Source organism: Octopus bimaculoides, chromosome 30 (assembly GCF_046866305.1).
Source record: "Octopus bimaculoides isolate indiv1 chromosome 30, ASM4686630v1, whole genome shotgun sequence".
Lineage (NCBI taxonomy): Eukaryota > Metazoa > Mollusca > Cephalopoda > Octopoda > Octopodidae > Octopus > Octopus bimaculoides.
In genome coordinates, this window is record NC_142957.1 from 6,214,089 (window position 1) to 6,226,588 (window position 12,500).

The window sequence follows — 12,500 nt, forward strand, 5'->3', positions numbered from 1 at the left end:
TATCTGTGAGGAATGTTGCTCCAAAATTCCGCTGAAACGATGTCCAGAGTGTTCATTATGTATAACTGGTAAATATGGAATTGGTAAGAATACCATTTTATTATCTGTCTGTTTGTCTCATTTGTTTATGGTGTGGAATAAAGTACTTCATGTTGTGTAGATCCAGGTCGGTCATAATCTGGAAGGATTTATGAGTGAAAAGTGTTCTACGAGTCTTTTCTCTGTGATAGTACAACTATCGTTGTTGTTGGCACTCCGTCGCTTACGACGTCGATGGTTCCAGTTGATCCAATCAACGGAACAGCCAAAGCGGTCAAGTTCCTTGTTATTCCTGACATGGTTATTCTTTACCCTGTATTTCTGGCACTTGTGCCCGTGACATGTGTAAGGATTTTCGAGCGAGGTCGTTGCCAGTGCCGCCGAACTGGCTCCTGTGCAGGTCGCACGTAAAATACACCATTTTGAGCATGGCCGTTGCCAGTACCGCCTGACTGGCCTTCGTGCCAGTGGCACGTAAAAGCACCCACTACACTCTCTGAGTGGCTGGTGTTAGGAAGGGCATCCAGCTGTAGAAACTCTGCCAAATCAGATTGGAGCCTGGTGTAGCCAACTGGTTTCACCAGTCCTCAGTCAAATTGTCCAACCCATGCTAGCATGGAAAGCGGACGTTAAACCATGATGATGATGGTTATTCTTTACCCTGGGTTTTAGACCTGAGTGTAAAGTTCTATTTTCAAAGTCGCTCCTGTTGGGATCATGGTGTCTTTTTTCTCATTTAGCCTTCAATTTCTCAAGCAATAGTCGCAATCCGAAGTAGATTTGTTTGCTCTTTTTTTAATTAACTTTCATCTTTCATACTGGCATGACCCTTTCATAATCCTTCCACATTTCTACTGTCATGGCACTTGTGCCGGATGGCACGTGTAAAGACATTCGAGCGAGATCATTGCCAGTGACGCCGAACTGGCTCCTGTGCAGGTGGCACATAAAATACACCATTTCGAGCGTGACCGTTGCCAGTACCGCCTGACTGGCCTTCGTACCAGTGGCACGTAAAAAGCACCTACTACACTCTCAGAGTGGTTGGCGTTAGGAAGGGCATCCAGCTGTAGAAACTCTGCCAAATCAGACTGGAGCCTGGTGTTGCCATCTGGTTTCACCAGTCCTCAGTCAAATCGTCCAACCCATGCTAGCATGGAAAGCGGACGTTAAACGATGATGATGATGATGATGATGATGATGATTTCTTGGTTATAATTTCCTGATCAATTGACTGATCCACAGTTTATTTGCTTAAGTACACTGGCATTTGTGTGTTTATCTTTTCAGATGGGTCCCCGTATGATGCAGAATCCTCATATACGTGTACAATATGTATGGAACGGCGTTGGAACATGGTCTTTGAATGTGGCCACACCACTTGTAAAGAATGCGGAGGCCAAATTCATCAGTGCCATTTGTGTCGGAAACAAATTGAGAGAAAGATTATTATTAAACATTGATAAACCTTGTTGATTTTTGTCTCTTGTAAACCACCATCTCACTATTTCTCTTTCTATTTCTCTCTGCCATTTATTATTGTTGTGTGCACTCCGTCGCTTACGACGTCGAGGGTTCCAGTTGATCCGATCAATGGAACAGCCTGCTCGTGAAATTAACGTGCAAGTGGCTGAGCACTCCACAGACACGTGTAACCTTAACGTAGTTCTCGGGGATATTCAGCGTGACACAGTGTGACAAGGCTGACCCTTTGAATTACAGGCACAACAGAAACAAGAAGTAAGAGGGAGAGAAAGTTGTGGTGGAAGTGTACAGCAGGGTTCGCCACCATCCCTTGCCGCTGCCCTAACCACTGCACCATTGCGCCTCCACAGCCTTATGTATATATATATATATATATATGTATACCAGGTCTGATAAAAAAAGAAAAAAAAATACCAGCGCTGTTGCTATTGTAACAGCTAACTCACTCAGTGTGAAGCCAGTTGCCACAGATTGACCTTGAACTTTGTTGCGCGTGCCTATTAACTTGTACGCACACACAACACTGGAAGTGGGAGGTTGTGGCTCAGTAGCGGTAGGAGTAGTGGAAGGGTGAGGCCTTTCTACGTCAGTGTTGATCTGAGAACAAAAAAATGGAGGGGAAGGGAGTAACTATGTAGATGGTGGTTCGCCAGGAAATGCGGCTGGAGGAGAATTATGGTGTAAGGGAGATAAGTCATACAATAATATTGTATGAGTTATTTCCCTTACATTATAGTTTGCGTGCGTGTGTTTCTGGTTGTTGGCACTCCGTCGCTTACGACGTCGAGGGTTCCAGTTGATCCGATCAACGGCACAGCCTGCTCGTGAAATTAACGTGCAAGTGGCTGAGCACTCCACACACACATGTACCCTTAACGTAGTTCTCGGGGGATATTCAGCGTGACACAGAGTGTGACAAGGCTGACCCCTTTGAATTACAGGCACAACAGAAACAGGAAGTAAGAGTGAGAGAAAGTTGTGGTGGAAGAGTACAGCAGGGTTCGCCACCACCCACTGCCGGAGCCTCGTGGAGCTTTTTAGGTGCTTTCGCTCAATAAACACTCACAACGCCCGGTCTGGGAATCGAAACCGCGAGTTCGCTGCCCTAACCACTGGGCCATTGCGCGTCCATGCCATTTATTATAGACTTGCTTAAAATAAAAGAAGAATCATGACGTTTCGACAGAAAAAACAAAAGGGAAGCAAAACGATAAAAAGTTTGTGGTTAAAAGTTTAAGAAAAAACAAATTTTCATATATAAGAAAAAATATATAAAAGAAAGAAAAATAAGAATAAAAAAAAGGAAAGATATAAGAATATAGGAAACACAAGTGAAGAGTCAGCCAGGGATACAAGTTCATTGCGAATTGTTCGTTGCACATGTGGATGATGAACACAGTAGGGGAAAGTCCTTAGATGGTGGAGAGGCAAAACAACGGTGAAATCTGGAGGGGAAATACACATACATACATATACATATATATACGTATGTGTATATATCTATATCTATATATATATACATATATATTATATAAATATATGTATATATTATATAAATATTATATATATTATATAAATATATGTACTGATGATGTCTATTGAGACGGAAACATATATGCCGTATTTCTAGACAATAAACTAGTTCTAATCCTTTATGGCATGGAAGTTTTCTTGTTTCTAGGATTATTTCTTCTGATGTGAATCTGGTATTAATTATCAATTGGTAATTATGGTGGAGGCGCAATGGCCCAGTGTTTTGGGCAGCGGACACGCGGTCATAGGATCGCAGTTTCGATTCCCAGACCGGGCGTTGTGAATGTTTATTGAGCAGAAACACCTGAGGCTCCGGCAGGGGATGGTGGCGAACCTTGCTGTACTCTTTCACCACAACTTTCTCTCTCTCTTACTTCCTGTTTCTGTTGTGCCTGTAATTCAAAAGGTCAGCCTTGTCACACTGTGTCACGCTGAATATCCCCGAGAACTACGTTATGGGTACACGTGTCTGTGGAGTGCTCAGCCACTTGCACATTAATTTCACGAGCAGGCTGTTCCGTTGGTCGGATCAACTGGAACCTTCGACGTCGTAAGCGACGGAGTGCCAACAACAGGTAATTATGATACATACTCAAATGGCGTAGATAATTTTAATAAATGAATAATTTATATTGTATTTGATGTACCTCTATTCCTTTATATCGTTCATAGACATGCCACTGCTCTGTCTGTCTCTCTAACTTCTCCTAACTCTTTTTTGGTGATATTTGCTTTTCAGTGACGTATCTCCCTTTCATAGATCTCTGTGTTTTACTAACTACGTATTCTCTTTCAAAACTTGTTTATCACAAACCCAGTTACCTAACCGCCCTGTTGATATTGGCTAGTTAGAGATGGGAAAGGCAGAGTGAATATATTTCTTAGAAGGGTTGAAGCAAGAGGTGTCAATGATAATTATGTATTTAACGAAGATTATCACTGCCATAACAAACGATAGAATCTTTCTTCTCATTTTAGAGTTGAAAGGATATTTTCAGGGGAGAAAAATTGATCAATTTCTCCATAATCAATATTAAAAAAGCAGAATGAATCACACAGCATCAATCTTCACAGCTGCTCACTTTCAAACAATATCTCCTAAACAAACAGTAATCTGTAAAGAATTGTAGTGAAACCTCTCTCTCGGGCATTCGATCATAAATGATAACGAAGCTGCTAACATCTAGCCTTCGGTTGCCTTGGACCCTTCTGTCCATCATCCTGATCGGTTCTTATTTTGCGCGGCAATTGTCCCCATGTTCTGCTTGCTAAGGGGCATTACGTCCAATCGTGGCTTCAGATAAAGTTACGTGAGATAGAGTTTTACTGGGTTTCCGGTGAGCCCTTTTTCGCCTATAAATAAGCCCGATCCAACGACGGCAATCGTCTTCGATTTCAGATTTCTCACAGATCTCGTCTACGTCGCCATCTCCTTTCGTTCGCACGGTCGAAGTATTACAGAATAAAAAGTTTTGAATGGTACGACAATGCACTATAATACAAAAAAATGGACTATATACTTGTTGTAATTTAGTTATCTATAGTCCGATGATATTTCGGAATACAATTCCTTCTTCAGATCCTTCTGGCATCTGTCTAGATGTTTTCTGAAGGAGGAGGCTCTCGTGTTCAGATGTTCTTTGATGCAGACGTGTAACGGTCTTGTGCTACTCACATAGAACTTATTGCATTTGTTACATTGTATTCTATACACAGCATTTACCCGTTGGCATAAATCTGTGTCATGGATGGGACAATTTGTTAATGTGCATTGGTTGTTGTCCCTTATTCGTTTCTTTGCGAAAAAAACAAAAACAAAAAAACAACAAATCACCAAAAAGGGTTTTATGATTCGATAATGAAGTGGATTCAGGGAGAAAATGGGGCAAAGATGTAGTTGGTGATTACTTTGTTGTTGTTGGCACTCCGTCGCTTACGACGTCGAGGGTTCCAGTTGATCCGATCAACGGAACAGCCTGCTCGTGAAATTAACATGCAAGTGGCTGAGCACTCCACAGACACGTGTACCCTTAACATAGTTCTCGGGGATATCCAGTGTGACAAGGCTGACCCTATGAATTACAGGTACAACAGAAACAGGAAGTAAGAGTGAGAGGAAGTTGTGGTGAAAGAGTACTCCTGTAACGCTGCCATGACTATAGCATCTTCTGACATTTAATCTGTCTGGAATTGGAAGAAATTTAGAAACGAAACAGATCTGAAGATTTTATTTATTTAATTCTTAACTTACGCAAACACAGCATAATGTGAAGCAGTTTTACCATCTCTGTCCCTCATATCCAAATCAGCTCCAGCATCTACCAAGAAATTTAGTAAATCTGTGTTGCCCAGGCGACAAGCAACCATCAAATATGTCAGACCCCATGAATTGGTTTCGTTGATCTGAAATGAAGAAAGTGAAGGCATGTAAAATATATTAAAAAAAGTGGGAGAAGGAAAGAAAGAGACAGGGGGGGAGGGGAGAAGGGTTTGAAAACGACACGTGGGTGAGAAAAGATGTATATGAAAACAAAAGAAAGATGAGCAGGAAAGACAAATGCATGCATCCACACAAACATAACATCATTGTTTTAGTTCTGCTTCCCATGCTGGCATAGGTCGAAAGAGTCTTCATCATGGTTTGAGTTAGATGTTGTTTGATGTTAGTGGCCTTCGAGACGATTGGGAAGAAAATATATATATATATATATATATTGTTAACAGATACTATATTTTTTTGCCAAATTTTTGGTATAAAAAAATATATTTAAACACACACACATATATATATATATATATATATATATATATATATATATATATCAGGAGTAGCTTGCTTACCAACCACATGGTTCCGGGTTCAGTCCCACTGTATGGCACCTTGGGCAAGTGTCTTCAACTACAGCCTCGGGCCGACCAAAGCCGTGTGAGTGGATTTGGTAGACAGAGACTGAAAGAATCCCGTCGTTTATATATATATATATATATATATATATATATATATATATATGTGTGTGCGTGTGTGTGTTTGTGTTTTCCTCCCAACATCGCTTGACAACCGATGCCGTCGGATAGTTTCTGCTATCCACTCGGGCTTAACCCCTGGCGGCAACCCACACACCCACGCACGCTTGCATTTTCTCCCACAATATGAGTTGAGAAACAGAATCCTTTTCCCTTCCAGGGGCTGACTGGCGAACTTACACGCCATCTCTGGGGTCTCGAACAGCAACCATACAGTTGCATATTTGGGACCCCTGGCAATATGCCTTATCGTCGGCATATATTCCGCCAGCTCTTCTTCTGTCTCTCGTCTGGAAAAGGAAACAATGGTGTCCAAGGACCTTGGATAGGTCCTCAGAAACACTGTCCTCTCTTTTAAATCTTTCATCCATTCTTTGGGTGGGTTGATCTCCCACTCCAAGGTAATGTTATTATTTTTTTCTTTCCATGTTCACAGATAACCGTAGAAGAAAAATTAAAACAAAAAAAGCAAGAAAGAAGGAGTAAAGAAAAAAAAACAGTTTTAAAAAAAAGCATAGTTAAATGTCCACTGTCCTATTCGAACTCCTGGCCAAGCCTGGGTAATCCGATATAGGTGATCCACAATATCCAAATAATTTTATCCACAAAAACTGGTGTTCGTCGTATAATTAACAGCTAGCAGTGCTTAAATGTCCATAAACACAGACAAAAATCCAGTTACGAAAGTCTTCAGTAAAAAAAGATTTTCAATAGAAAAATTCGTGCTTTGCGGGATACGCCTCCTAAGAATTTTTCGACAAAAACCAACGCAACCAAAGGCGAACAAAATTGCCTCGAGACCAGTAGAGATACCATACTAGTTTAAAAAAATATATAAAGTACAAGTAACGCACCCCCGCTGTGCCCCCAAAACAAAATTTCCCCTACCTTCAGGCTGTGCTGCTAGTATCTTTTCGTAGACTTAATCCACAACAGAGCTAAATTTAGCTGTGTTGTTATTATGGTAAGAATAACCAGTCTGGTCTGCACATGCGCCGTGAGGGAAGCAAGCAACTTTATTTCATGGAAATTGGCCATGAAGGCCTTACATAGAAGCAATGCGGGCTGGACATTTACATTAATGAAATGAGAATGACAAAATGCGAATGTTATAAATGAGAGGGGTATTCGGCGCCCGCCGACCGAAAACCACTCGAAATCACTGTTCTTTTACAATTCAAATTACATACAGTCAAATCAATTCAAATCACATCAAATCAAAATAACATGATTTAATAATCAATGAATAGGCACTTAAGCCTCTTATACTTCCTCCCCGAGCAACTTTTTTGCCGCCTGCAGGCAAGCCTGCTGCAACAAGTTGGGGCCTATTCCAAAGAATTGAAAATCTTCCTTTCTAAAGGAGGCCATTATCTGGAACAACTCGGAGTTGCTCAACTTCCGCGTACACCTGTGGAGGCCACTCTGGATAGTCCAAACACCCGGACTCTAACCGTTCACGGTCCAGTATGCCATCCAGGTAGCACTCCACGACCCGTCCCCTGTGGTAGAAGACAATGCAATCACTGTCCCACTTACGGGGGCGGGGGCGTGGAAGCCTCAGTCTGCTTCATCGGTGAGCAACAATGGTTGCTCATCGAGGGATCCTCAAGTTTCGGGGAAAGGAGGACCTTCCAGTTAAACCAAAAGAGACCCCCTGCTCCCGCAACCCCCCCCCCCCCAAAGAAAAGAAAGGGGGAGGGAGGAAAAAATGGGACACGGCCGGCGGATGATGATACACCGTCGGCATGTCCCGATACTTCATCGGTGGGAAGGGTGCCACCGATGAAGCAAACTGAGGCTCCCCCCCCCTCTGTGAGTGGGACAGTGATTGCATTGTCTTCTACCACAGGGGAGGGGTCAAACCTTTTTCCTCTTTCTCCATCACTTAATGACATCGTTCTCTTCTCCATGCATTCATAACTTTTTTCACCTGGAGGTGGGGGGAGTCTTCTAAATTTTGTGGTGTCTGTTCTTTCTTTTTCTTTTCTTTTTTTCTTGTGGGGAAATGGGGTGGGTAGGTTTGGTGTCTGTATGGGGGGGGGGTCTGAGTGGTCTCGGGTGGGATGGAGTTGGACTGGGGTACCACATCATACTCAGTGTCTTTTCTTTTTTTCTTCTTTCTCTTTCTGCTCTCTGTAGCTTTCCATTCTTCCTCCTTTTTCTCCTTTCCTCCATCTGTCTTTTCTTCCTCTCTTTTCTCCTCCGCCTCCACAACTGCATCCTCAGCCGTTGTCCTCTGTACAGGGCAGTATGCTCTAATGTGGCCCTTTTGGCCACATTTAAAACAACGTGGTGCTCTGCCCTCTGCCCATACTCTCAATACTATTTCTCCCAACCTCACCGTCTCCACCAAATTTTCTAGCTGTTTCGCCTCCGCTTGTATGATAATTTCCAATTTTTTCCCTTTAAATCCTCCTTCCCCCGTCTCTGTGGTTTGGAGGACAGCCACCGCCTCCTCACTTCCAACGAGGACGGCTGCCGCTACCCAAGCCACTTCTATATCGGGTGAAATTCCTTCTACCCTCACTTTAGAAGTCTTTCTTCCTAGGTACGTGGGTAGAAGTACTAGTTCCTCCATTTTAACAGTTGTGCTCGCCAGCCTCTTCGTCTCTTCCGCTGTCCTAAACTGGACAACCACCGTCCCATATCCATTTCTTTTTGCTATATACGTCACTTCCTTCGAAAGCCCCTTCAGGGCTTTTTCTACTTTTTCCATCTCCATCCGCTCCACCTTCCTTTTCTCCACTGCGTACACCTTGTAGGTGATGGTCTTCTTTTCCATATTTACCATAACCCTTTTCGGGGGTAATAACTTTACATCACCACCCACCTTCTGTGTCATCTTACACAGCTCCTTCAGTCTGGTTAGGCCCACTTCCTTTTTCGTCGTCTCTGCAGCCTCAGCAAAACTCTTTACTCTTTCCAAATGCTCGTCCATTCTATTTACCGCCTTAACGAGCTCCTCCTCCGATGAGGACATTCCTTTCTACCGGTACAACACTCACCGACAAACCGCTGCCAAGCAGCTCAGAAAATTCCGTCCGTCTCGTCAAAAATCAGCACAGCGAATAGACCGGCGCATACATGGGAAGCAAGCTTCTTACCACACAACCATATATATATATATATGATTTTTCAAAGTAAACTCTGTAATCGTTACCAATATAGCATGAGATTTCACCTCAAAAAATCTAAATTAGACTCCTTAAGGATAGTTCTCCTTGTTTATATATCCAAAGTTTTAAATTTTTACATTTAAGAAAGAGATTTGACGCCGATGTTTATATCCATGTATTTAATCCGATGTTAACATTTCTGTATTCAGCTATATTTGACCACTAAGTATAAGTCAAATATATCAGTTGCCATACACTTCATCAGGAATAACTTTCTTTAGAACCCCCCCCCCCAAAAAAAAAACACATAATGAATTAATCGAACAAAATCAAAAATTCAAAATTTAAAATCCATACCGCATTCCCAGCGTTAACCGGTCTAATTCATTATCTAATTCATAATTCGATTAATTCATTATGTGTTTTTTTGGGTTTTTTGTTCTAAAGAAAGTTATTCCTGATGAAGTGTATGGCAACTGATATATTTGACTTATACTTAGTGGTCAAATATAGCTGAATACAGAAATGTTAACATCGGATTAAATACATGGATATAAACATCGGCGTCAAATCTCTTTCTTAAATGTAAAAATTTTAAACTTTGGATATATATATATATATATATATATATATATATATATATATATATATATATATATATATATATATATATATACAAGGTAATGTTGAAAAGTCCCTCGCTTTGAGAGGGGAAGATACTGGATAAAATCATAATTAACTGATACACTTGTATTTTCTTTTCAAAATGGCAAGAACTTTTCAGCATGCTACATATGTGCATGTACACAGAGACGGCGATCTTTCGATACTTAACGATCTTTCGATAACTTAACGGCAAACCACTGGTTTCATAATTAACACAGCAAAACTATGCAGTAAGCTGTATTTTTTATTCAGTGGTTTGCCGTTAAGTTAAAAGTTTTTAGGAGGTTAGCTTTGAAAGTTGCATTCCATCGCAATCGGTAAAAATGTGCTTATTTTGGTAGTTTTGACTTATGTAGTCCCTCTAAGCGTGATGCATTATTGTATAGTAATGCCCCTATATGAATTATATATATATATATATATATATATATATATATATATATATATATATATATATTACGAAAAAAAAACAACAGACGAGGACAAGTGGTGTAAACAACAAAAGGATGTATTAGTTTAACGCGCGGGAATAGAGAAAGTCTTTAACGTTTTGAGCTACGCTCTTCAACAGAAAGAAATAAGGAGAAAAACAAGGAGAAAAAAAATGTTTAAATGTCGTGGTCAGCGATCTATATATATAGTGAGAATTAAAAAAAAAACAAAAGACAAAGACAGGTTTGTAAACAACAAACAGATGCTAGCAAACGCCCCCGTCCTTTGGACGGTTTAATTTTCGAGAAGTTTTTATGAGTCGCACAGCAATCAATGTTTCCGATTAATATAGGTTAAACTTGTTTTGGTAAATTTTTACAAGTATGTCTCTTTCCACAAAAAAAAAATGATTAAATCTATTAAACCTATTAAATCGAAATAGTAATCAATAATTTTAAAAGAACCCTTGAAGTAAAAAGTAATTTGAACAGGTGAAAAAAATTACAAGTTGATATAGATATTGTTTTTAATTTTTAAATCCAAATTTAGATTTGAATGTTTTAAAGAGACGCCTGAATGTATTGGAGCTACCCAAAGCTTGATGTCTCTGGGTCATGGTCCATATTAGCCCATACATAAATTTGGTGAAGGACACATGCATACCCATAAGCACCTCATAGGATTGTTGTTGGCACTCCGTCGCTTACGACGTCGAGGGTTCCAGTTGATCCGATCAACCGAACAGCCTGCTCGTGAAATTAACGTGCAAGTGACTGAGCACTCCACAGACACGTGTACCCTTAACGTAGTTCTCGGGGATATTCAGCGTGACACAGAGTGTGACAAGGCTGACCCTTTGAATTACAGGCACAACAGAAACAAGTAGAGTGAGAGAAAGTTGTGGTGAAAGAGTACAGCAGGGTTCGCCACCATCCCCTGCCAGAGCCTCGTGGAGCTTTTGGGTGTTTTCGCTCAATAAACACTCACAACGCCCGGTCGGGGAATCGAAACTGCGATCCTGTGACCGCGAGTCCGTTGCCCTAACCAATGGGCCATTGCCCCTCTACCTCATAGGATTACACATATATATTCATACATGGATTCCCTATTCATAAACGCATATACAGAAACAATGTGTGTAAATACTAACAACTGGATACACACAGTCACTCACACACACACACATACACACACACACATACACACACACACACACAGTCATTTGAAGGTAGCTATGCTACAGCACCGTCTTCAATGGTTTCTAGTCTAAGAAATTGCCTTCAGGATTTATTCTTTGTAAACCTAACACTTATTCTAACTGTTTCTTTTTCGGAACTGCTAAGTTATGGGGGAATATACAGCAGCATCTGATGCCAAATAACGGCGGAGGTCAAACACAACAGAGACACACAGATATTAAGGCTTACATTCATAACATACATATATACTTATATATATATATATATATATATATATATATATATATATATATATATATATATATATATATATATATATATATATATATATATATATATATATATATATATATATATATATATATATATATATATATATATATAGGGAGAATTCACAAAAGACAAAAATAAAAGACGAAGACAGGTGGTGTAGACAACAAACAGATGTATTAGTTTAACGCTCGGGAAGTGAAAAAGTCGTTAACGTTTCGAGCCTACGCTCTTCCACAGAAAGGAACACAGAAAGAAACAAGGAGAGAAAATAGAGAATGTGTAGTGGCTAGCGATCTATCATGGCGAATGCAGGACAGAGGGTTCACACAGGAGAGCTAGGAAGAAGGAGAGATAATAAAGTAGTGGTGATCCCAAAACGAAGGTGCACGTGCGTGTATATATATATATATATATATATATATATATATATATATATATATATATATATATATATATATATAAATATATATATAAATATATATATATATATATATATATATATATATATATATATATATATATATATATATATATATATATATATATATATACATATATATATATATATATATATATATATATATATATATATATATATATATATATATATATAAATGTACGACGAGTTTCTTCAGTGTGTGTGTGTGTGTGTACTAGCAGAATAGCTCATCGTTGCGGGGCAATTTTCACAATCAAATGTCTTATATAAATTTTTGTTTATTTCATGTCA

At 39.8% G+C, this 12,500-nt stretch overlaps 1 protein-coding gene and 1 long non-coding RNA gene across 3 annotated transcripts in view; one reads left to right on the plus strand and one right to left on the minus strand.

Annotated features, from left to right (window-relative positions):
* LOC149130171 (uncharacterized) overlaps nucleotides 1-3,694 on the plus strand; it is a 4,533-nt gene extending 839 nt beyond the window's left edge. The window contains exons 1-2 of the long non-coding RNA XR_016239127.1: nucleotides 1-83; nucleotides 1,330-3,694. The exon at nucleotides 1-83 is cut by the window's left edge and continues 839 nt beyond it. This is a non-coding gene — a long non-coding RNA (uncharacterized LOC149130171). The remainder of the gene's footprint in view (nucleotides 84-1,329) is intronic.
* A 1,506-nt stretch (nucleotides 3,695-5,200) lies between these two features.
* Nucleotides 5,201-12,500, minus strand: part of LOC106883927 (uncharacterized) — a 12,340-nt gene continuing 5,040 nt past the window's right edge. The window contains exons 1-2 of one of the 2 annotated variants that reach the window (XR_016239128.1): nucleotides 6,970-7,102; nucleotides 5,201-5,460 (exon numbers count right to left, since the gene is read on the minus strand). Coding sequence is in view for 1 of the 2 variants with exons in the window: in XM_089345904.1 (XP_089202030.1) it covers nucleotides 5,305-5,460 (156 nt within the window). In the remaining variant the exon portion in view is untranslated. Of the gene's footprint in view, nucleotides 5,461-6,969; nucleotides 7,103-12,500 lie in introns of those variants that run through there. The other variant, XM_089345904.1, reaches the window with a different exon arrangement.